The 26,026-nt window shown below is 45.3% G+C and overlaps 1 protein-coding gene across 1 annotated transcript; it reads right to left on the bottom strand.

The window, feature by feature from the left end:
- Positions 1-9,831: 9,831 nt before the first annotated feature.
- On the bottom strand, positions 9,832-23,189 carry Dyrk2 (dual specificity tyrosine phosphorylation regulated kinase 2). Its single transcript, XM_005081508.4, has 3 exons — positions 22,727-23,189; positions 22,158-22,306; positions 9,832-15,415 (listed from the first exon to the last, which is right to left on the bottom strand). The coding sequence occupies exons 1-3, from the start codon at positions 22,773-22,775 to the stop codon at positions 13,808-13,810; spliced, it is 1,806 nt and encodes a 601-aa protein (XP_005081565.1). The 5' UTR covers positions 22,776-23,189; the 3' UTR covers positions 9,832-13,807.
- Between the last annotated feature and the right edge of the window lie 2,837 nt (positions 23,190-26,026).

Below are 26,026 nucleotides of genomic sequence, written 5' to 3'. Positions count from 1 at the left end.
CCTTCCTTCCTTCCTTCCTCCCTTCCTTCCTTCCTTTCTTTCTTTCTTTCTTTTTTTCTTTCTTCTTTTTTTAAGGAGCAAATGAATTTCTCCATACATGCGCCCAACCTAAATGTATCCCTCCAGGTGATAATATGCAGATATGATGGCCTACTAGGCTAAAATCTATTTTCTATTGATGTGCCAACTTGCCCCAACTTTAGAGACTTTTAAAACAGCACACATCTATTATCTTATAGTTCCATAGGTTAGAAGTTTGACACTGGTCCCTCTGGGTTTGACAATTAATCCACCATGACTGGATTGAGCAACACCTACAAAATCAGTACAGCATACTTCCAAGGGTGTTTGTAAGAGTGCTTCAAGAGATGAGGCATTTAGTTCCCAGAACTGAGTGGAGAAGGTCCTCTCTGATGTGAGCAGCTCTGTCTTATAGGCTGGGACAAATGATACAAGTGGAGGGAGGGGAAACTCTTCTCAACTCGGTGTGTCCTCTGATGCTGCTGGGCATTCATCATACTCCACACTCTTCCGCTACTGAGTGTGGGCTCGCTCACACCAGCCGCTCTGTGGAGCTTGCGGGCTCTTTGCTCAATCTGGGGTTCCACCGTTGCTTCTGTGGCTCCCATTTTCTTAGGCTGAGTAGCTCTGGGTTTTTCTGCCCTGCAACCAGCTTGGGACTGAAGTGTCAGGAGGCACGCATCCCTTCTAATGTTATGAACCCTTAGGCTACCTGGGAAATCCAGGAGAATGTCCCCATTCCATCTGGTCCTCAGCCCTCATCCCACCTGCAAATGTAGTCCTCCGCTGTGTGTTTTAATATCAGCTCCAGCCTCCATAATAAAATGCCACTGGTAGTTCAAACAAGAGACGTTTGTTTCATCGTGGTTCTGCAGTTGGTTTCTGTGGAGTTTCCCTCCTCCATTTGCAGACAGAAGTATCCCCACGGGGATTTACTGAGGATGCCTCTGTGCTGGTGTCTGTCCTTTTCTTGTGAAGACACCAGTCAAAGCATGTTAGCCTATGGCCCCTCTCAATAGAGGGCCCATCTCCAAATACAGCCACACTGGGGGAGGGGACTTCAACCCAGGAGAGACACAGTTCAGTCTGTATGATGCATAGCCTAACCAGATCCATGGACTCTGGAGGCTAAGAAGGACTTAACGAGGTGTCTTCAGTAGAACCTGGTGGTAAGAAGGCTGCTGGGGTCAAATGAGGGAATGGAATGATGGTGAGGCTGACCTTGGCGAGGTGACTAGAAAGAGGAAAGATGTGGCATAAGACAGTCTCACTCTGTTCCCCCGGCAAGCAGTGGTAATGGAAGCCTGAACCACTTCCGAGAAGAGAGCAAACCTTCCCTGGCTTACGTTCAGGGGGCAATCGATAGCAGCACTTACTCAGAGTAAATGGTGGAAGTGGCCAAGGTGCCAAACCCTCTGGACCACAGATCTATGGCAGTTGCACTTCCGGGGTGAGTCACGGGTGCCCAGAGATTAATCCAAACACTAATAGACCATGTATGCTGAGCAGATCCTGCTCAGGGGCCCGTGGGTCAAGCATTTTATGCTGGGCTTTCAAATCCACGGTAGCATAATGCATGGAGGAGCTAAGAAGCAAGCCCAGTATTCTGTTTGTGACGGAGGAGGACGCCCAGAGGAAGTCTAGAGAGCGGGTGATCTCAGGAGCAGGAAAAGCTTCTGTCTTTATAGTCACTTCTGATCATTGGTGAAGGTCATTGGGTTAATCGGCTCCTTATCCACCCGTTGCGTTGGGACACAAAGGGACACCACGTTAGTTTAAAGGCCTTACTGTTTTCAAGAGGAAATAAATAACTCAGGGAGTGAGAGGTGCAGATGCTCAGGCTGAAGGGAGACAGCAAGAATGTGAAACATGAGAACAACTCAGCTGCAGCCTCTGTCCACCTTGTCGCTACTAAGGCTGCACTTGCTGCAAGCCATTCACAAAATAAAGTGCCAAAAGTCTAAACGTACGATTATGATGGAAGGAAATCTTTCTGTCCTTTTGCTGTCCCTCCAGATATATAAACATGTAGGCTAATGCCTATTAGAGAATTAATACATTGTATTGAGATAAATACATTGTGTTCCTGGTGTTGTGTTGGCTTCTTTGGGGGGGGGCAATCTACTTAATTGAACCTTAACTAACAACTAATGTCAGTGATGTCTTAAACACATTCCAGATGTCAAGTCTAGAATACAAGCAATGCATATTGAAATACAGAAGAGACACCTCTACAATTACCCATTCCTTTGCCCAGGGCAGACATTGCTAATCAACCGCAGCATTATTTCTGACTTAACTCTGAATAAACGCCAATGTAGGATTCTAGGTAGTCAATGCCAAGCATTCAAGGATAGGCTTTGGAAAGAATATTTATTTGCCTTTGCAACACATAACATTCCTAATTTTTCACTTCTCCCTAGCCGCATTTCCTTCAAATACACGTGATCCCCAGTTATAAATAGGAGTACCTACAAGACAGCACAACTTAAAGCAGTAGGAAATATTCAACAAAAGCCCCCCAAAATACTATTTACACCTTGTGGTTAATCTATTTCTTCCAATAGAAGTATTCCCTCCTGGAAGGAGGGGATAGTTTATAAGACCCAGAAAGCTAAGGAAACTTACACAACTCAGGAAGTACATGGAACTTACCAGATTCATAAAGCCCCTCCTCAAGATTACGTAAGCAGTAAACAATTGGTAGGAGTGGAAGAGACAGCTCCCAAGCTGAACAGGGTGACCCTGGGATGCAACTTTTATACATTGTCTCTACCATGGGCTTAGGCTCCCGGCGATGTAGCTATCTGAGATAGCCATGCTCTTATAAGTAAACCCTCACTCACGAGCCTGTAAGTAACCCAAAGAAGTTCATTCGTTCATCAGCTAGAGTTTTGTGGAATCGTTTCTTTGATTCGTCATTGGCGTTCTATCTGAAATTTTTTTCTTTTTTTTTTCTTCCCACATCTAAGAAGGAAAAGTAGCGTAAAAAACTTAATGAAGGAAAGAAATGATAATTGTAACACAGACTAGTACGATCTTTCCAGATATTGATTGGTGTTTTAAACAAGCAAATGGTGAAGTGAGAGAGAGGGGATGGGGATGGAGAGCTGTGTCTAATCTTAGGCTAAATGGTAAGACATAAGCCGCGTAAAGATGGAAGGGTGGTGTCAGCAGAGGGAGCAGGAAGCAGGGAGCTCCAGAAGCAGGAACAAGATTGAAGCATGCAGGGGAACTCACAGGAGAAGGCTGTGGGCTGGAACACACTGTGCCTGAGCAGCAGGGACCCAAAGGTGACTAGAAAGAAACAGCAGCTGAATAGCACAGGGCTTTGAAGCCTGTGTCAAGTGCATTGAGCATTAACCCTCAATATGAGGAGAAATTCTTGAGGAGTTGCAGTGGGTGTATCAAAGTCTGATTTGCCATTGCGTGCACAGAAAAATATTCCATGGCCCCACTGCTCCGTCTGCTCACAGGCGTGACCAGTGCTTGTGAGTGGATCTGCCCCCAACTCCTATTTGTTCCTACCTGCCTCCTAAGATGCTTATTAGTCCATCCCATGTCCTCTGTATACCTGAGATCTCCTGAGAGAGCATCCATAGCCTCCTTCTTCGGGCCCCTCCTGGACCCTTTGGGTCACTTTATTCAATCACTCAGAGTTATATGGAAGACCTGTTTTTCCCTAGAGTCTGTGCTAGCCCCTAGTTGTACCAGGATAAGAAAAAAAGACAATCCCTTGCCCTGATAAAACCTAGACTGACAATCAATCATCACCCTGATGATGAAATGTCTAAGAAATGATATACTTCTAATTGATGGCAAATTCTCTGCCTCTACGTTTTGGCAAGGAGAACGATCAGTTTTGTAGTGTTTTATGTTAAGTGGAATATGCTGTTATTTTAAGTGGGATTTTTTGGGGGGTTGCTTCTAATTGCATAAAAACATAGCAAGTGTAATTTATTTAGCAATCCTCAGTTGATGTATACTAGTGTGCTCCCAGGCATGTGTAACACAATGTGATTATTCTGTACACAAATTGTATGAACATCATGGGTTTCCTCTGATGACACATTCTTGAGGTCAACTGGTAGGTAAACACAACTGTGAGGTTTTTAAAGCTCTAGGGCAAACTGTCAAGGTGCCTTCCAGAAGGTTCTGTCAATTATACCCCTTGCAGCATCTATCAAGTGCATTGGGCCACAGCATCTTTTGAAAACATTGATCATGGCTGTTTTATTGGTGATTGATTAAAAATAAAGCCATTGCTTTAACTTACATGGCTTTGATTCACAATGGAACTTTTTGATTGATTTGTTTCTCATGCAACTTTTAAGACCAGGCTTTTGTCTTCTTTTTCACTTCTTACTGTTTTTCTTACTGACTTGAAATATTCTTTCCAGGTCTAATTACATCTGTGGAACTTGTAGTTTTACAGGTTTCTCAAATTCTTAAGGTAAAAGCCTCCAAGGCTCCTGCGTTACAATGTAGTCTCTCCCCGACCTCTGCTCGCTTCTAAAGGAAAACCTGTGGTCTAGAAATGTTTTTATGTCTATCAAATTTCTCATCAAAACCAGGCACAGAGGATGCTCTATTTTCATGAAGTGTCACCTCTTACTTGCTCATGGTTCTCTTCTAAGTTTTTTCCATGAGAATTCAGAATGACTGCTTAAACGACTATGTTAATTGTTCTAGTGCCTTTCTGGTATAATCACAACAAATTCTGGGGCTTTCCCATGGTCTGGGTAACCCAATTCACAGCCTGCTCGCCCCTTCCCATTTTGCACCAACCAGACACAAGAGGTACACCAGGTCCTAGAGAGGGCTACTGGAGAGTCCTCTTCCCAGACAGATCATTTGCACCCTGCAGGATAGCACATCCTGTAAAGCATTGCCTCCAACAGACCTTGGCCTTCCTCCAACATCTATTCACTCTTGCTTTCCTGGCTTTCTGTGCTTCTCACAGCTCTCGGCTGGCATTCATCATGGCCTGTCGATCACTCACCTTCAAGACATCATTTGTGTTCTGTGCCAGCGTGTGTGCCCAGGAGAAGTGATGGAAGGAAGTGGTGAGGATGCTGCTGCCCCTCTCAGTTCCACTCACCGTGCAGTGAGAGCTTCTTCCCAGGTAGAGGGAAGGAGATGCCAGTGTCGGCTCCGGCAGCACCACCTTGCCCAACTTCGTGCCTTCCAGACAGACAGCATTGTGAAATGCTGGGACACCACACATTGGAGGAAACCACACACCTTTCCAGGAGTTATGCTTCACTCCCTCACTTTGTTGGGCTCAGGCCCCAAATTATACCGTAGCTCTTTACATGTTGTAAGATGAACAATACACACCTCCGTGAGAAGACTTCTCTTCTCTCAAAATGCTCCTTAGCTCTGTGCCCATCTGAATTCCTTTGAGTCCTGGCTGGAAACCCCTTTCTGAAGCTTTTTTGTCCATTAGCAACACAAATGACCTTCAAAGAAAACCTAACATCCTCAAGGTCAGCAACCCACTTCTTCCTTTTGTTATTATTATTGTTTTTGTAAACCAAACATGCAATGTACAACTACCACATTATATCCTGCAAGTTTCTTTATCAAACCATATTTGGGGTTTCTCTTCCCACAGTTTCAGGTACCTAATGTCAACAACAGGCATATTAAATGGGAAATTCCAGAAACAATTAATAAGTTACAGACTGTGCATCGCTATGAGTAGTATGAAATCTCATACTACACTAACTAGGACATGATACATCCTCTATGTCCAAGGTATACATGCTCTACACATCAGCTGTGCTTGGTTATCAGATCAGTTTTCACAGACACACAAGGCTGGTGTTTGAGTCACCTTTACTTTTGTAAGAATGACTTCAAATACCAAAAGTACTGATTCTGAATGCTTGACCACTGTCTGTCTTCCTAGTCCATTATCGGCTGCTAGTCATCTCTTTCCATGTTTAATTTATACACTAAACTTTGTCTCAGGTCTGTGAAGGTATTTGTATATACAGGGTTTAGTAGTATCAACAGCTTCAGATATTCAGGCAACAAAAACTCTGCAGGCAGGCAAGGAAGGAGTGTTAAATTCCATCCCTAGAATGCTTAATTTTTATGAGAGAAGGAAGGGGCAGGAGTGGCAATCTAACCAGGGAGATTATGTTTGTTTGTTGGGGAATTTGGCTAAATTGCCCTTACAGCCCTTCCCTATGCCTGTGTGTGTATGTTAAATAATCTCTTAAATCTAAAAGTTCCTCAAATTTTTTTCAACAAATTAGTAAGTGGAATTTTGCTCCAAGGCTTCAAGTCTTTAGCAAACTATAGTTCACCGGTACTTCACAGTTTAGCCAAACACATTAATCTCCAATTCTCTCTGAATAGGGTATTACAATTCACTTTGGTTCCATGAAGCAAACCTGAAGTAGCTATAACTACATTTCATACACAAATACCTGCTATTTCTATTTCCCTACTCTTCATATCCACCCATCTTCTTCAATATTGTTGGGCAATATTAAAACCTTTACCAACCGAATCAGTTGATTTTTAAAAATCTTTTGCTTACCAGAAATATTCTTGATGAAAAAAAATACACCCATCTTCTTCAAACTTCTCCACACCCAACCCATCATTTCTTACCAATACTTTCAAGTGACCTTCCTTTGTCTCTCTTTCAGTCCTCTAAAGACAGCCAAGGAGAGCCAATTTACTTGTGGCATCTTCTTTTCTCCTTGAAAATCCCTTGGTCACTTCCTTGTACCTGAGATCAAGGATGTAAGGCTTTCAGCATCACCTACAAGCTTGGCCTGTTCTGGCACACAGCAGCTTCATTTCACAGCAGCTCTCTCACTCTCTGGGCTCCCTCCACAGGGACCGTCCTTCTTCAGCTCGTCCATAAGCTCCAACTAACAACCCTACTCTTAAATCCTCAGAAAATGCTACTTCCTAGAGAAGCCCCCTCATGACCTACACAACACAAGACAGCCACTCTACCATTGAATCCACACTCTCTGCCACATGCTTTTCCTTCACAATCCGTCTGACAACTCCCTGAAGGCAGGATCCATGTCTATTTTCACTCAATATTTTACATATCTAATGCCTATGACCTAACTTCACATGAGGCATTTAGTAAGTACTTGGCATTTGAATGCAGTCTGCAACAGATGTTAAAAAGATTCTATGGCATCAATGTCTTTCTTTTTAAATTTAAGCATACTTAGGCCAGAAGTCCAATGATTTTAATTCTAGGGAAAGGGGAAAATAAGTAGGGCACTGCCTTTCAGAGAAAATGATGGCAAATTAGCCCCAATTTAATCATATGCTCATTTACTAAGTCTAGATGAATGGGCTATAATCAGTCACATACCATTCCCACTAAACAATTAAAAACTCAAAATTCTTATTAAATGATGCTTTCATGGGCCTTGGTTTTATAAAGAATGCTTCATTTTTACCAAGGAAGAAAAACATCTCCATATTTAAAACTTCTCAAATGTAGGAGGGAAATAACCTGTTATAGAAAGCAAGGAAAGACACAATCTTAGTTTGTAAAAACTGATTTATTTACAATTTGGTATTTTAAAACTGTATCTGAGAAGTTTATATTTCTATATTTCCCTGGTAAGCATTCTATATTTACTTAAATATGGAGGCAAAGAGTAGAGAACCTGAGTAAATCTGAACTTAAAGAGATTTATCTGCTGCTACAATCAGTGAAATTTAACTTTTAATTCCCTGAGGATTAACGGTGTCAAAATATTTTCATACACTCAAATGTAAGAAAAGAACATTTTAAGAACACAGGAAATGAAGAACAGAGCTACAGTCACCCTTTCCACAAATGGCCACATGTTGCCTTTCTGCAAATTAATGGGTGTGTATGCAGTTGCATCTAAATTTACAGGTATACCTAAAAAGACTAAAATGGTCTAGTCAATTTTTTTTGTGGTTTCTCAATTGAAAAGATATTCTTGGAAATTGATAGCTAGTAAAAATTCCTTTGTTTTTTCTATTTCTTCACTTTAGACCTATTTCTGTTTTAACACAGTCTCTTTGGCATCAGTCATTTCATTTTCTTCTTAATTGAGGATAATTGCAGCTCAAAGGAAGATATAAGGATGAATGACACCCATGACACCGGGATCTTCAAGGGCGTTCTCTCCTTTGTAGGGAGTAATGCTCCTAAGTTCTACCAAACCCAATGTAATTACAGTATATCTCTGCATGTCCTTATTATAGTCACCTAACACTCCAGAGTCTCCATTCACTCTTGAAGTACTTACTAAACTTCCTTGAAATGCAAGAAAACAGCAATTCCTGTCTCCTTCTCAGTTACTAAGGATGCCATCACGGCCAATCAATATAAGTCCAAGTGAAAGCAAATAAACTAACCACTTTGCATGAAGACAGAATTCTCTCATGTATACCCAACACAGTAATCAAATTTTCTTCTGGGAGGGACTTAGGTACCACCAGTGACAAGTGTTTATTTGCGTAAAGTTTGAAGGACAAGCAGTGTAATTCAAACTTAAAAAAAAAAGGTGAAATAAAGCCACAAATATCCATGGTTTTGGGTCTCTTCTAAAGCCCTTTCCAAGCACAAAGGTAATCAAAACCCCCGCCTCCCCTCCTTCATGAAAAGAGCCATATGGATCCTAACAGGGACTAGTCTCTAGGCTATTTTGAAAGCAATTTTGAAGTCCTTGTCTACATACTTATTTTTATAGTTGATGATTCCAAAAGGAAAGAAATTACAGGGACTCAAACAGAATTCAGCATTAATCAACTTAAGAGTTTAGAAAGAGTTACTAGGAGGAGTGGAAGCTCATCTTTTCTGGGTCAGACAAGGGTACTAAGGATCTGCCTGGACTCATTCATCATGCTCATCACTTAGATATTCATTTCGGTTTGCTCTTGGTTGGTCAGTGTTTCTTCTGTTTGCTGTGTTTTCAGACTGGATATGAACTCTGAGCAGCAAGGTAAGCAAATATGAAAATCTCTGCATTGTATGTGAAGACAAAAGCTGGGCTTAGCAATCTCAGGCTCCTTTCTTTCAGCAAATCCCACTAACTACAGATAAGATACAGTAAGTCACAGAGTTCTTCAGCAGGAGGGATGTAAACAAAATTGTGAGGTAGCTCTCGCCACAAGGGAAAGTTATCTACACTATGCCCCGGGGATGTCTCACATAACACCTTGTTACTGTCATCAGTAAGTAAACTCTTTCATTTGGAGTTAACTGAGCTCGACACATGTAGAGCTAGTTGCAGCTAACAAGCCACATTTCCTGACCCAGTCACGTTGGGAACAACAAAACCCCCAGTTGTGAACCACAGAGCTCACCACGGATAAAAACAGTGAAAGCATGCACATTCAAGAGCATCTGGGAAGAACCAACCACAAGTGTACACTGGAAAGAATGAAGACTATCAGAGAAGAACAGAGCGTCCTGCTCCCTTGCTGACTGTAAGCTTGAAGGAGAAAAGAATTTGAAGCTCTGATGTGTATAGAATGTGGCAAATAGCACATAAAGAAAAATTAACACAAAAACGATTACAGATAAATAGAATATCTTGAGAGTTCAGGTTTAGTAGGAGTTTCCTCTTAAAACTTCATTTTTTAAAAGTAAGAAAACCCCTCAGAATTTGAATATTTATAGTAAAGAAATTAAGTCACAGTTGGTGAACAAATCAGCAGAAGGGATGTTTTAACATCTCAAGCCATCTGAGACTCTAACATCTCTCCAGCTTTAACAAACCAAGAATAATTATATCAGAAATAGATGAGGAGTTAAATTATAGTTAGAGAAGGGAAGAAAAGTTAAGGTAGGACATTAAAATTTTATTCTGAAATTATCTCTGGCCACAACAATAAAATTTAACAAATATTCACTGAACAGTCTTACTCCTGTCATCAGCTGTACAATACATACAGTATCATAGAACTGGCCACTAGGATTCAAACCCCCTAAAACACTTTCCATGTTAAGTGGCGACAGCAGCATCTCACAGAAATCTGTACATACATATATACACAGTCCACATTCAACCATTTTCACATATTTTTCAGTACACACAGTTGCAGCATTATTACAGTCACGTGTCTAAGTTGTTGCTCGATGAAAACCCAAGCCACTGCCTAGACCCAAGCCACTGCCTAGACATAACTGTAGCAGTTGAGCTGAGTATAATTACAGTGAATCTTATATATGTCCATAGCAGAGAGATGTACAAGCCCCTAAAAACAAAGAGTCCACAAATACTTGTTTTTAAATGCTACCACAGCATTATGGTGGGCAATATTAAAACCTTTACCAACCAAATCAGTTGATTTTTATTTTAAAAATCTTCTGCTTACCAGAAATATTCTTGATGAAAAAAATTACAAAAATGAATGTTCTCTTCAAAATAATTCATGCTTTAAGATTCCAATATGGCCCAATGCTACTGATGCCTGTAGTGTTTCCTAACATTCTGATGGAGTCACTTACCATGACTCCATACCACCCAGTAAGTTTAAAAGTGGCTTAAGTGCCTTGCACCCAAATTGTAAAAATCCCTGGCCATCCCTACAAGAGCCAGGCACATAAAAAAAGGAATGCACTTTGGTTCATACCAAATGCCCTGGGATTAATCACACTATAAAATTAAATGGTTTGAGGTAAATTTTTACAAATACAGTTGATTTTTGTCTAGTGTTAGCATAACAAAAAATATCATTTAAAAAAATCAGTCTGATGTTCAGATACAACAAAGACCATCTTTAATCCCTTAAACACAGGAATTCCTGGTGTAACTAACCAGTGGTTATCTTGCTCAGCGCCCAATGATGGCTCACGCCTTATGGTTTCTATTAAGGCCTATAAATCTAGATATTTAAGACAGATGTTATCTTTGCAGAGGTGGCTTCCATCATTACTACCTCTAGTTCAAAGAGTTAAAGAGGCCAAAAAAAAATGCATGCCCTACAACATGGCATTCAGAACAAAGGCACATCGTTAACACTAAGGGCACAGTTTCTCCTCTAAGATGTTCATCTACATGGTCTTGCATCACTCAGTGTCCCACTGTTGTGCTGAGGACACGCTGGTAGTGCAAGAAATGGAGCCAAATGAGACTGCAACCAAAGACAAGACAACACTGTGCTATTCCTAAATCCAAAAACAGCTCAGACATCCCTAGACAATGGTAACCTGTGAGACCAAGGACCGTTTCCAAGCCGACTCCTAGTAGCCTATCAGAGCCCTTTATTTAGGTTTTAAGATCACAAGGAGGCAACAGTTTCATTTTTAGACACAATAATTAAATAGGATTCTTCTCAAAGCAGCTGTATCAGTAAATGCTGAAACATGGCGGCTTTTATGAATAAAAGAAATGTCACTGTACTTGGGGAAAGGAAGGAAGGCAGGCAAGAAGGAAGGAAGGAAGGAAGGAAGGAAGGAAGGAAGGCAAGCCTCATCGCACTGCACATTATAGTTTGGCTTCAAAGTTTCCGGTTGCATTTGTGGACAAAGCACATCACAACTGTTCTGCTGGCATCGGAAGAACCAGTTTTGTGTGGTGGGAGAAAGACAAGCAATTTTTGTCCACTTCTAAACTGTTGCAAGCATAGCCGTGTTACAGGGGAGTTAGTGACAGCAGGCTCAGGCTCACACTGTGACAAGTAAGTGACAATGGGGACAGGACAGGAGCCTCTGAAGGGAAGAACAGCTTCTGTAGTTTTTAAATATACTTTGATGACCTAAAGGCACTAACCATCACTAAGAGACTTGTAGTTTTACAAAAGCCCCCAGACCAAATCTTGTATTTCTCATGCCTCTAAGCCGATTTTTTAAAAAATTAAATACACAAATTTTTAAGTCCTATAAGCCATTGATTGGGGGAACTGTCATTTAAAATGTAACTCACAGACATATTATTGCACTTCACAGATGACACAGAAATGTGTACAGTATGCTAAAGAATTTGACTGGGGAAATAAGCTATCATTGTTAAGTACAGAAGGTACAAATTAATTTATCAATGGCATCCTTAAATAGGAAAGCAAACAGCAACATCACTAACTTATTAATAAGCTAATCTTATTACTGATTTTTGGCAAATATTTGAAATAATTCCTGAGCATATTTTTCCACCATCAACCGGCAAAACCTCAAGATAAGAAAATGTTTTATTCAAAATGACACTTTTTATTTGTTTTTTTCTTTGTTTCATTTTTTTTAAATAAGAAAAAAAGTAGAATTAAAAAATAAAGAAAAAGCTTAACCGGAAACTTTCTTGGCCTCACTGGGGACCATGCTTTAAGTATTTTGTAAATCAATTTACAGGCAATACAATAATATCTGTGCATATAAAAGATTATCCTAATTTTTACTATCCAAAACCTATTGTCCAAACAGGCAGAAATCTTTCTCTATTAAATTGCACATACTAAAAAAATTCTTTCCACGTGCCTTGAAATTGATATATATCACCGTTCATCCATTAGTGATAAAATACTGAAATTTTCACTGTGAAAATAATTTTCATTCAGAGAAGAAAATATTCTTTTACCTAACTCTCAGTTACTCTTTCAGGTAAAGTGTCATCCCCACAAAAGCACTCAGTGCCATCCAAAAGAAAGTAAAACTGAACAGAGGGATGCAGTTTCCGTGGCTCTTCTAATGAATCAAAGACTAAGTCAAACCATTTAACTCGAGGTTGAATTTCTCCTCCTTTCAATTTGTTGTTAAAACTGGCCCAAATGAATGGCCACAGTGACTTCTCTTTACCAAGAGGAGTTCCAACCCCTTTTCTTTCCAACGAAAGAACCGATCTTTCCCAGGCTAAGGGAACCTCAGTGGCGCCTACAGTGTGAACTCACTCTGGCCAGCTAAATCGTCGGAACTATGGAAATCTCCCCCATAGGTAGCTGGGCTGCTGCTCTTTTGGAAACTGGGGTGTGAAACACTGGACACAACGGCAGCTAAATTGGATCTCTGAATTAACAGTCTGGGATAGACAGCTGAAGGGAAGAGACACACTAAATGCAGACGACAGATGTGTGATAAAAGGAGAAGCAGGGAACAGTAGTGGGGCGTCCTAAAATTAGGTGGAAAAGCAATTCCATAATCAGAAGGTTTCCTGATTATGACAGCATGCCGTCTTCCCAGAGCCTCAGGAGGAATTCACGCATCTCAGTTTCCACTTATCCACTCAATATTGCTTGGTGGCTTACTGGCATCCGAATGTTAAGTGGGCGGGTTAAACCTGGGCAACCTATTTTGCAAGTGTTTGAACACACCATGAGGAAAAGCACACTCTCTAAAGGGAGGTTTTTCTTAGAGGTTTTCACCCTGACCCTTCGTCTTCCACCTCCACTCTGACCCAGGTTAATTTACCGGAAAATGGAAGCGAGGTCTGCTGCTCCTGTGGGAACCTAGAGCAAGGAGAGCATGGAGGATGAACCATGAAAACAGTGAATACGTTTGACCAATCTGTAAATGTGTGGCTGTCACGAAGAAAGCAATGGCCTGCCACTGGTATGCTCACTCTGCCACACTAATGAACAGTAAGGCTCATCTTGCTTTTAGAACACGGGGGGGGGGGGGGGAACTATTTCAGAAAGTATAAAAACTTAAAGCATTGTCCCCATGTATTTTATAAAAACAAAACAAACTCTTACATCAAGTGCTGAAAGGATAAAAACGAGTCGAGTTTTGGAGCAAATAAAAACAGGTCTGAGCTACACTTTTCAACCCAATAAGGCTCAGCTATAACGCATTTTTTCAGCTTGCCAGCATCAGGGGGATTGGAGCTCAGCTAACGAGTTTTGGCAACATTGTCCTCTGCTGAATATTCCCATTGGCATCTGTCATCTGTGCCAAATTAGTCCTCAGCTTGGAAGCTGAGCTGGAAGGTGGAGGTAACTTGGAAATCGACGTGATAGCACCAGCGCTGTCCGTGACCCTCTTCACCGCCGTCTTCTCCCCGGTCGGAGGCTTTGGCAAGCGCCTCCTGAGCCAGGGGTGCCGCAAAGCCTGGCCCGGGGTCATGCGGACCGCGGGATCCCACTCCAAACACTGTTTTAAGAAGTCAAGGAAAAGAGGATCATCACATCCCTTTAGTGCGTTCCCCCACTCTCTGCTCTCTGGTGGGCCCCTCAGTTTCCCTCTCCGGGATCGGCCTCCGTTGAGGACCACGGAGCCATCTGAAAGAGTCGTGACAGTGCAGTACCGGGGATAACCCTTGGAGCTCACGAAATTTTTGGCTCGTTTGGAAGCATCCAGGAGTTTCTGGGAGGGCATGCCCAAAAGCTCAATCATACAAGCTAGCTGGTCCCCTTCATCCTCCCCAGGCAAGAGGGGGTAACCTGTCAGGAGTTCCGCGAGGATGCAACCCAGGCTCCACATATCAATGGGCATGCCGTACCTGGCTCCAAGGATCACTTCCGGAGCCCGGTAGAAGCGCGACTGGATGTATGTGTAGACACGCTGGTGCTCATAACAGCTGGAGCCGAAGTCAATCACTTTAATACTGCTTCTACCTTGCTGCTTTAACAAAATGTTCTCGGGCTTAAGGTCACAGTGAATTATTCTGTTTTTGTGCAAAGCATCCAAACACTGCAGGATCGAGTGGGCAAACTTGCGCACCAGAGGCAGGCTGAAGCCCTGGAACTTATTCTTCTTGATGAGCTCGTAGAGGTTCATGCTCAGCAACTCAAACGTCATGCAGATGTGGTTGCGGAAGGTAAAATTCTCCAGCATGTGGATGACGTTCATGGTGTTGTCTTTATCCTGCTTCCGTAGGTGTTCCAAGATCCGGATCTCCTCTGCCGCCTGCCGGTGGAAGCGCTTCTCATTCCGCACCATCTTCAGGGCCACGTGCTGGTGGACTTTGTGGTCATAGGCCTTGACCACCTGCCCAAAGCTCCCCTTCCCGATTACCTTGAGGACCTCGTACCTGTAAGCCACGTGATCATGGGGCACCTGCACGTATGATCCCTGGTCATCATCATAACCCCCGTTGTTGGGTCCACCTGTCATGCCTTGACGCTTCTTCGCATTTGGACCCAAGAAATATATTTCAGGGTAGCTAAAAATCTCATGGTGTTCAAAGGCTGTGAGTTTTTGCATGTATTGCTTCATTGCTTGTTCAGGTGTCATGGGGGTGGCTTTCACCTTCCCCATGCCTTCCATGGACTTCAGAGAGGTGGAACTCCCCTGCCGCCTGTGAATGCTCTCCAGCTGCCTCTCGGGCACCACAGGCAAGCCCGTCTTGCCCACTGTCGTAAGCCCATTTGGTTGCGTTGTAAGCACTGTCCTTTTGTTACTGTTATCCTCAAACAGCTGCTGAACCTGGATCTGACCGTGGCTGTGACTGCTAATGTGGAGGTGGTCATTCATGGTGTGCTTACCACCGCCGATCTGTAATTCAGACAAGAAACATAAACAGAAAGGAAGGGGCCCTTCTCTTCAAATGTGATATTAGAAATCAGTTCTCATTACCCAACTCCCAATTTGGCACGAACCCACAGCCACGGTGTGTGCACCCAAGGGGTCCCGTGAACATACTGGCAGGGAGAATGAATAGGATGCTAATAGGCAGACAGTAAAGAAAAAGGACAGTAAATTGGACAAGGTTAGGAAACACAGGACAGCCTCAGGAATGCTACAGCTGTATAGCTTGAGTCCTAGAAGTAAGTTTTCCTGGAGGCAGGGATAAACCTTCCTGTCACCATTCTGCACCTAGTGTTTAATAAGAGGCCTGGCACATGGTGGGTGTTTTAAGCCATAACTGATCTGGAAAGGGAACAGGCGAAGCACACACAAGTGCCAGCCACATTGCTGCCCACACCCAGACTGCAGTGCTTCCACCTTTCATTCTTTATTTATAGGAGGATGGGGAATCACATTTGTCCAGCACTCTCTCGCATATCTACCCTCCTCCGGAAACACTTTATACTTGCCCAGTCCCTGGAAGTTCTAATTAACCTGGGGACACACGGTAACAAACAAAATGTGCTTCTATTGACAGTCTCCCATAGACATGTGTGCCCTAGTTACCTTGCAAACTTCAAACCTGTTTTTTTAACAGTTTCTGGGTGTCACTGACTTAAAGTCATTCTGTCCAACAAGATGAGCAACTGCCATTCAGCTTGGACCTCTGGACCACAGCTCCGTACCCATGAATGTATCTCTACTTCTACAGGCTGTTGGGACACTCAGCTTTCCAATAAAGAAAAACATGATGTTAATACTGCCACCTCGGCAGGATCTAGAACAACCTAGGAGGTGTGTTTTCTAAAGAGTTTCTAGATTGGGTAAAATGAGGTGGGAACAGGCAAACTAAATACTGTTGGCACTGGTCAATGGGCTGGGGTTCCAGACTAAATAAACAAAATGAACCAAAAGCCTGCCTCTTTCTGCCTCCTCCCTCCATGTATCAGCTGCCTCGGGTTCCTGGCACCATGCCTTCACTGATATGACACTGTAGCCCTTCTTCAATTGCCAGCCAGAGTATGCCCCTCCTCCTTTAAATTGGTTTGCACAGGTATTTGCTCCCAGCAAAGGAAACAGTAACCAATACAAATACAAAGTGACAATTTCTATTTCTGGCACACATGCCATCCCGGAATAGTCCTATCTAAACAAAACTGACAGGCCAAAGGCAGAGCCCCCATTCTCCTACCCAGAATTGGCCTGGAATTTCCTTCAAGCAGCCCGCTAGGGTAATTCTTCCTTGAGATCTCAAAGAATCAACTTGTCATCAAAATCCACCTCCCTCATACAACCAGCAGTAAGGAGGGACTAGCTACAAAGTGGCAGGAACTCTGCCCATTGGAATTTATAGTAAATAAAATGAGTCCTTTGTCATCAGTGCTAAGCCCTCTGTTTGGAGCACTCATACTCTGGAAGAAGGAAGTACAATAGAGAAGCAAGGTGATTTTGAGAAATGCCTTGGGAACACCTGGATTATAAAATGAAATTCCAACCCTTCCTTCCTTCCTAACAGGTTTCTTGTTGTTGTTGTTTTTAAATTGACAAGCAGTAAGCGTAATTGCCATCTATGGAGCGAGGCTCTGCTCACTTCTAAAAGAGAAAGAAGCCAGTTCCTGGACTTGATTTCACGGGATCAAGAATTTTACTTCTCAAGACTTCTAGCAGATTTCTCTTATTGAATGCAGAGATGATGCCTCCGTGTAAGGTGAATTTATAGTCCACTAAGGTATCTTAGCTTTCTGCTTCAAAAGCAAGGTAGTCCATAGAAGACATTAGGAAAGCCTTAATCAGATACAGAAGAAGCACAAACGTGTTATTGCTCTTCCCCTCTCTCCCTTCCTTTCCTTTCCCATATTTTTAAGATGCCAGAGTTAGCCAAGAACATGCTAGCAAAGGCACCATCCCCCAGCCCCGCCTCTCAAATGCTAGTGCTCCATCATGCTCTTATCCATTCACTGCTTTCCTTCCAAAGACTTCTTCACCTCTGTGCTCTCTCCTCTTTAGTCTTTCAAACTCTAGGGATGGAAAGATCTGAAATCTCTCTCTTCAGGGCAAGATGGAGGACACTTCAGAAGAGCCGACATTACCCAGATCTGTGCTATACAATTCATGAAGTACATTAAGGACAAAATCAACCTTCGGGTTTTAGAAGTCCTAAAATGCTAGCAAAAGGAAACTTTTTGAGCATCAAGGATTTACTGTGATTTAGGTCACTGTGATCAATTTTGGTATAAACCAAACATTATTTCAAATATTGTAGTGACCAGGACTAAAGAGCTTGCCCATAAACTGGCCGCCACCTCTCTCCACCTGCCTTCTCTTGTCCTCCTTTTGCAGCATCAGCGATGGCCGCCTGCTGATGGGTGGGTCTAAACTTCTCTTCTCTTGGAGTTTCCACTCCTACAATTTCCTGTGCACAGCCAGGCTGTCAGGAGCACCCATCCCTGGCTGCAGTCTCTCCTGTGTCCTCTTGCAGACATGCCCATCCATAGCTCCTGGACTCAAGCCCCTTGTCCAACTGCCAATGAGGTTCTACTCCCACAGGAAACTGGAACAAACTCCTAACTTCTCTTTATAAAACCAAATGTTTTCTTGCTATCATAATCCTCAACTTAAAAAACAAAACATTTTCAAAAAAGAAAAAAAAAAACCCTCTTCCCAAATAATCGCTCTGGCTGAACACCTGGGAATCCCTGAGAGTGTGTATACCCGGAAACCACTCTCAGCAACTGCCCCCTTCCCACGCTATCTGGAAGCCTTCTGTGCCCACTCACTCACGCCCTTCACATCAGTTGCATTTCACCTTCTGCTGTTTTCCCTGGGACAACTGAGGCAGATATGCAGGCAGCAAACAGACATGCATTCACACACACACACACACACACACACACACACACACACACTCCACAGTGCTACTTGAGATGGCATGTACATCCTACTGTCCTTCTGGCCCATGGCTGCATCCCACTGCCACAGCTAATGCATGCAGTGAGAACACATCTCAGAGTTCTTCCGGTCTCATCTACATATTGGTGTCCCTCTCAGAGGAACAAGGCTGAACCCCCAGGGCCCAGGGACACCATGCACTTCATACTCCTCTCTTTAAGAGTCACACATGAAATCTGACTCTGGCACTTACTGTGTGAACCTGGGTAATTTACCTTATCTCTCTGAACTAGTGTCCTTGTGTGCAGAGAGGTTCCAGGCTACCTCATTAGGGCTCTTATGGAGATTAGAGACGTGTGTGTGTAAAGTGTGTGGCACAGTATTTAATAGTATTTAGCAAGTGACCGCTATTACTACTATTCTTTTCTGATGCTGCTTTGACTCTCCTTTCCAGTGTTCAGATGACAAACTCCTACTCACTCTTCAATGCCCAGAACAGAACTCTTGCCTCCTCCCTCCAATCTATTAAACAGCTCCCTCTGTACCTACAGGGAACTGTTTTAGCATTAATGCTTCATTTCACTCAGTTTTGACAAAAGTGCACCCGGCTGACTGCAAGAAATTACGGGGGCTGGGTGGAGGAGGAGTGGTCACCTCTTATTTTTCTTAAGTCCCCATTAAGACAAACTCAGATACACAGTCAGCACTGAATGTCTCCTAACTAGAAGCAAACACATCAAGAAATGTCTCTTGAAGTCACTCTTCTTCGGCAATAGTGTTTGCATCTTCAAAAGAAAACATGAAGTCAGTGCTGAGGGAGTTGGGAAATATCCCAAGAGGCCCAAGTCACAAGATCTTGCCGGGCCTCCGAGGCAAAGGACAGCTGGTTAAAAAGTACCCATAGCAGATATCTTGCAACACTCAAGAGCCTTACACATTCCAGGACTTAAAGACATTCACTTGAAGGTTCCAGTAAAAATGAGGATCTGGGGTCTTCAACAGTGCAGGACTCCGAAATCACAACCCAAATCAAATGGACAAAACTGATACGCAGTAGGTGGGGCAACCAGAAAAGCCAGATGTGCTAAACATAAGAACACTGAAAATCCCTTCCTCCCACTTCAGCCTTCTGAAGTCAGAAACCACGGGTCAGTCCTACTAGCGAGTGCAGTACAATGTGTCATATTCAAGAATACAAGCGGAAATGAACTCAGTGGTTTAAACACCCACAACTGGATGTGCTAACGTGGAGAGACCCACAAACCCCTCCTCTAAACATGACATACTTTAGCACTGAAAATTCTGTGTGAACAAAAGTCTAAGAAGTCTGGTGCTCTTTCTCTTGCAATACCAAAATGGCAAATAACACATGTTCAGTGTGCTAAGATGTCTGGGTGTTTTAAAACCTCCCAAAGTCATCTTAGAAACGTTGGGGGTGTTGTGGGAATAAAGTTGAGGAATTAAAAAAAATCACTGATGGATGATTTAAAAATGCAAAGTTATAAAAGTATATACCAATATTTTGCAATTTATAAAAATGAAAAGATTTTAAAATAAATATTTTGTTATCTTCCATATACTGTTATAAGAAAAAAACTAATGAAAATCAAGATACGATACTTACTGGTTTTACTTTTAGCACACACAGACCTAAACTAAATTACTACAGTATAAAATAAAAGCCCCACAAAAAGTAGGAAACAGACTACCATGGAAAAATGCAAAGTTCCCAATCCTATCAAGTGTTTAAGGGCAAAGATGAGAAAGCTCCTATGATAAATCATTTCTCACTTAATGCCCTTTCTTCCCACTCATTCCACAACACTTCTTTCCAGGTGCAATTGTTCTAGAAATAAACACGTAAACACTTCTGAAAATATGAAAGGCATGGGACTACAAACTGCAAAAGACTCTAGCATTTACACTAAAGCTAACACTGGGTTCCAGAACTAGTAGTCCCAAGCAATACAGGGTGTGCAACTCTGTGATACATATTTGAGTTGGCTATGGACTACTGACAACTCAGTTAACCTGTGGAGTCTGCATCCCCAGGTCAAAATGCAGGAGAAGGACCAGATAAACTGTGGCCCTGAATGCCCTTGATCTGGGCAATCTGTACTGTTACACAAACTAAATCAAAACTAACAACACTGGAAACAAAGATTTGCTCGCAGAACCTAGCATCTAATGATGCCGGGCAACTGAAATTTACCCTCCAATTCAAAACAGCCACGCCACACACAGGCCACACACAGCAAAACACGGGCATCTCTCCTGAGAAATACCTTCACATCTTTTTCTTTCTGACGCCCCGCAGGTGGTTTTACTACTGCAATTTTTCAGTTTCAATATGTATTTCACTTGCAAAGAAGTTCTTGCCAGGTAAAGGTCATCCTTAAACACAACTGGAAAGCACATGCAAACCAAGTTATCTTTTCCAGCTCACATCGTGTCACGTGATCACAACAACACGATGGGGGAGAGAAATGGATGCTGTATTTTCCAAACTGTCAGATGATCCTAAACCAGCCAAGACAGAAAAGTCAAACCCCTAAAACCATTGGTGGTTCCTTAACCAGGATGCCCTCGTAACAATAACATTTCTCTCTTTCCCAGCAATAGCCTGACCCGCATGAGTTAATCCCTGCGTAATGAATTCCCAACCCCTAGGACAGATACACTGAGAAAAACAGAATGAGAACTAACAATAAAACGTGTTCTACGAGAGTGGTCTACCTCTCTTCCATGTCTCCAACACAGCTGAAGTCTTTCCTCTCGTGAAGTCTCTGGTGATAAACAAGTTTCAGTCACACATGACCCCCAAAGATGTTCCCTGCAGGTCACACATGGTGCTTTCAAGCACCTTTTCACTTAGCCACAAAATCGTATGCCCTGTAAGCAACCTCACACAGAACCAGAACCATCCTAGGTGTTTGCACTCCCAGAGAGCCCTTGGGAAAAAGACCTTTGAAGCCATCACCTTCTCCAAGTGCACACCTCCTCTAGGCTTGAGGTCACCATCCAAAAACCATCGCTGGGAGCCGAGAAAAGGTACATGCTGAAGTCGAATCTCTGCAGCCACCAGTCCCCGGCTCAGCAACCCTTTCCCCCAGGGCCTCGGGGACCACAGCCCTTGTCAGGTGCCCTACCCTTGCCACCTACAAAGCAAAGTTGGCCCTTTCCTTTTGAGTAATATCCATGTCGAGAATCCTACAGGGTGGGTTGTTTTGTTTAGACTACTGCTGTGGCTCTTATTTTTGTTAATGTTAATTACAATTTCTGCTGTGCTCAAACCTGTAGCTCCCATAAAACATGCTTACACACGCGAGGGACAATTGGCGGGTGCTCCCTGCTGACTGGAGCCAGGCCTCGGAGGCTCTTTGGGGGATCGATTTTCCGGGCTGGGTGGCCTAGCTGTCCCCTAACACATGTTTCTATAAATATCCCCTACCCCTGGGGTTGGGAGGAGATGTTTACCGGGTCGGGGGAAGGGAGCTCTGGGAAGCAGAGATGAAAACGGGGGGGGGGGGGGGGGGAGGAAAGCCGCAAGAAGGAAGTTCCCAGGAAAAGGAGCTCTGGGGTGGGCGGGCTCCAGAGGGAAGCGAGGGGCCCACGCCACGAATCTCCTTTGTGGCAGCAGCTCGGGGCTCGCCCAAGTTGCAGAGGGCGGCGTCGAGGACAGGCCCCTGCCAGGGGCGTGGAGCACTCGGCCCTCTCTTCCCAGAGTCAGAACCCCACACGCCCAGGGTCAGCCTGGAGCCCTCTCGGAGCCGGGTCTCACCGTGTGGGCTGCGGTGGCAGCGTTGCTGGCCCGGAGAGGCGGCAGGGCGATGGGAGAGGGCGGGCCGGTTCCCACTCCGCTTCGGGGAGCCCCCGCGCCGATCCCTGGGGAAGCCTGAAGCTGGCGAACGGCGGTGTCCCCTCCTCGGCCTGGGAGCCACGCGCGGGATGAGACAAAAGAGAGTCAGGGTGGGGGAAAGAGAGCCGCAGACCCCCGCCCCCGCCCCGGTGGGCAGTGAACCCCCTCTTCCCGGGGGAAGATCGAAGGAGACACCCGGCCCGGGAAAAGCCGGCGGCGTGCGGGAAGCAAGGGGGGTCGGGACGCGGCTCCCCGGCGCGCAGCCGCCAGCTGCAAAGTTAAGTTCGCGACCCGGCTGGGAGCAGCGCTGGGCCGGAGCTCCGGGGCCCACGTCGCCGGGCCGGGGGAGGGGAGCGCGGGCCACCGAGAGGGCGCAGCGACGGGGCCGCGCTCCGGACGCCCCTCGCCCAACCCACAGGGTCCAGGGCTCCCGGGGCATCAACACGTACAGCCCGTGCTCCGCGTCGCCGCCAGGGTCCCGGAGCCCTTACCGGTCGGGTAGGCGGCAGGAGCGGCGGCCGAAGGTTTCCTGGTTAACATGGCCGCGGGAGAGGAACGTGCATGGCAGGGCTGCCCTCGCCGCCGGTCCCACCGCTACTCGTCGCCGCCGCCGCCGCCGCCGCCGCCTCCTGGTCGCCCCTCACGCGGGTCCCCCGCGCCTCGTCGCCTCCTCACGCCCGCTACAGCCAGACACACGCAGTCGGCTGCATCCCCTCGGCCCGGGCCCGCCGCCGCGAGCCCCCCCGCTCTCCTCCTCGCCGCCGCCGTCCCCCTCGTCCTCGGGCGGCTGCTGGACCCCCCGACCCGTGCACATGCCTCGCCCTCCCCTGCCGCACCGCTGGCCTCCCCGATTCCCTCACATCGGGGCCACGGGGAGCAGGCTGCGGCCGCCGGGACCCACACACTCGGGAGCCTCCTCCCGGGCCCGCGCGCGTCCGCGCACACTCGCACACACGCTCGCGCCCGCGGCTCGCTCCCGAGAAGGCCAGCCCCGCCCCCGCCGAGGCCCCGCCCCGGACTCCCCCGGCCCCAGCCACACAGGCTCGCCCGCACCCCACCCCCACCCGCCACCCCGGGAGTCCCTCCCCCTCCGATCTTCCGCAGAGCCGCCCTCCGCTCCCGGGAAAACTGCGGCTCCGGCTCGCCCTCCGCCTCCCCTGCGGCCATCTGCCCGCTCCCCGGGTCCCCCGCGCCCCTGCGACGCCCCTCCCGGCACTACCGCGCAACCTACCGCGGTCAGCCTCCTCCCGAAATTGCTGCAGAGACCCCTCCTTCTCCCATCACGCCCCTAGACACCGCTCCTAATGGCTGCTCCCAGACAATACTGTGCGCCCCCCGCCGCCCCCCCGTCCCGTGGCTCAGCCAGCCCCTCTCCCCAGTTAATCATGGAGAGAACTTAGTTGTATGAGGGTCACCTCGGAAAGTCAGGCCCCGAGGAGGGACTGCGACTGAGCCTGGTGACCCAAGCATGGACGAAAGAAGGGGCTGCCCTTCCACCTCCAGCTCGGCCACGCACGCCCTCCCTGATTCACTGACACCGAGTGACCGCTGCCCTCCAGTCGCTAGGACAAGGGGAGTCAGACGGGCGCCTGTGGACCGCAGCTGGGGTAGCAGTTGGCTGTGGGTTGCTAGGCAAAAATAAACATCAGAGACACCTCCCATTTCCTTACAACTCCAAGCCTTTCCCCAACACGGCCACTGGGAGAGAGACGTGACACACCTTCCTTTCAGCTGTCGCTGCAAGAGTAGCACACCTCCTTCACCTCTCATCCTCGGAGGAAAAGGTTATTTTTCCCTTCCCAGACACGTGGAGAATTCCCCCGCCCTGTTTTCATTTGTGGTCTACAGCTTCTTTCCCAGGACCTGTCTCACACCTGTGCTTTGTCGAGCATGGCACACTTGTGCACCTTTGTCCACTTAATAGTCAGGTCGCGGGAAAGCTCAACAAATCCTAGCAGACAGGGGAGAAAGTTGGGCCACCGTGCAGGCACTTCCTTCCTGGGAGGTGCCTTGTTTCTGAAGCGCTCCTGGAGTGTCCATTCTCTTCAGTCCTGCTCCTGTGTCTCCGGGTCCTCGGATGAACTGAGAGTGCAGGCCACAGCTAGTGCAGACTTCAGTCCAGAGGGAGCTACCTCCTGCAGCGTTCCATCGGCTCTGCTGTTTGCAAATTGTCATAGCAACCTCCCACAAAGATCACCTCAGCTTTATACAAATGCCAAAAGAACGGTTCCGCAGTACAGTGTGACCCTCTCAGGATCTGGGGCTCCTATGGAGTAATAAGGGGAAGGCATGGGGGTGTGGAAAGCTTTGGCAAAGAGAATAACGCTTTCAGAGAGAATGAGAGAGAAAGGAGAGAGACAAACACTGAGTCAGGCAAATGGACAGAGATGGACCAACTCCTTCCTTTCCTTTCTTTTCCTTTCCCTTCCTTCCTTCCTTCCTTCCTTCCTCCCTTCCTTCATCCCTCTCTTCCTTCCTTCCTTCCTTTCCCTCCCTTCCTCCTTCCCTCCCTCCCTTCCTTCCCTCCCTCCTTCCTTCCTTCCTAGGGTCATTTACCAAGAAAATAGAGCCACCATAGTGTATTAATAACTGGCTCATGCTTAACTCTGCATCTTTAAATGAATCATGACCTAAATTTCCCCTAACAAGAAATCCCTTCCTGTAGTTATCACAAGAGACTATGTATATCAAACTCAATAGGGATAGCTTGTGCAGAGTTCAAAATTAACTACTAGAAAGGGGCTACTAAGTAGCAGAAACAAGGCTACAATGTATCTGAGACTCTCAATGGGATTTTACTCTTGTTCCCCTCACACTGCGCACTTTCAAGAAAGCTCACATAGCTCCCCCTTCCTCTTTCTAAACAATTGTTTCCTTATCCTTTCCCTTGTTGAGTACTCCATACTACTGATATTCAAAATATGGTTTTTTAAAATCAATGCCAGTATCAAATTACCCATGCAATATTTTAAACACCATTGCTTTTACATAAATAAGAAACTCCTAAAGTAGGCTATAGCTTGATTTCCAAAATTATAGATTAAAAATAAGGATAAAGGAACGCATTTTTACAAAGAAACAAAATTATAACTTTAATTAAAGAAAAGGATAGATGTCATGCTTAGTGAACTTTAGACTCTTATTCTTTGACAGTTTTGCAATGCAAACCATACTGATCATATCCACCTCAACTCTCCCAACCTACTCCCCCTCCCACGCACCCCGCCCCCAGAAACTCCTAGCAGGAGCTCCTCCCTTTTTACCTTTCCTTTTGTACTTTTGTTTTCTTTTCTTTTGTTTCCTGTAACTCAATGAATCCAACTAGCTCTGTCAGTTTGAATGTCAACTGCTCTCGTCTGCCATGGTCTTGTTCAGGTAACCTGGCTCCTGGGAGTTCATGGCTGCAATGCCCAGCAGATAGCATTGCCCAGCATTACTCCCATCCTCCAGCTCCTCCAGTCTTCCTTTCCTTTCTTTTATGATATCATCTGAGCCTTGGGGGTCAAGGCCTATATAGATGCCCCATTTAGAGCTAAGGGACTAATAGTCACTTATTCTCAGCACTCAGTTGCTGATCAATGATATTACTCTATGTATACAAATGTAACTATTTAGAAGCAATCTGACAATATGTCAATTTAGCAAGGCAATCATTGATAAGTTCTCCCTAGGAAGTAGGTTCCCTCAAGCCAATGTCTTTTGAACAGGTTCACAGTGCCAGGAATAAATTCCTTGCTATGGAGCAGGTCACAAATCCATTACAACATGGCTGGTAACCCTCCATAACCTTC

The sequence above is a fragment of the Mesocricetus auratus genome, unplaced genomic scaffold, assembly GCF_017639785.1.
Source record: "Mesocricetus auratus isolate SY011 unplaced genomic scaffold, BCM_Maur_2.0 Super-Scaffold_100011, whole genome shotgun sequence".
In the NCBI taxonomy this organism is placed as follows: domain Eukaryota; kingdom Metazoa; phylum Chordata; class Mammalia; order Rodentia; family Cricetidae; genus Mesocricetus; species Mesocricetus auratus.
This window is presented reverse-complemented; position numbering and strand designations above follow the sequence as displayed.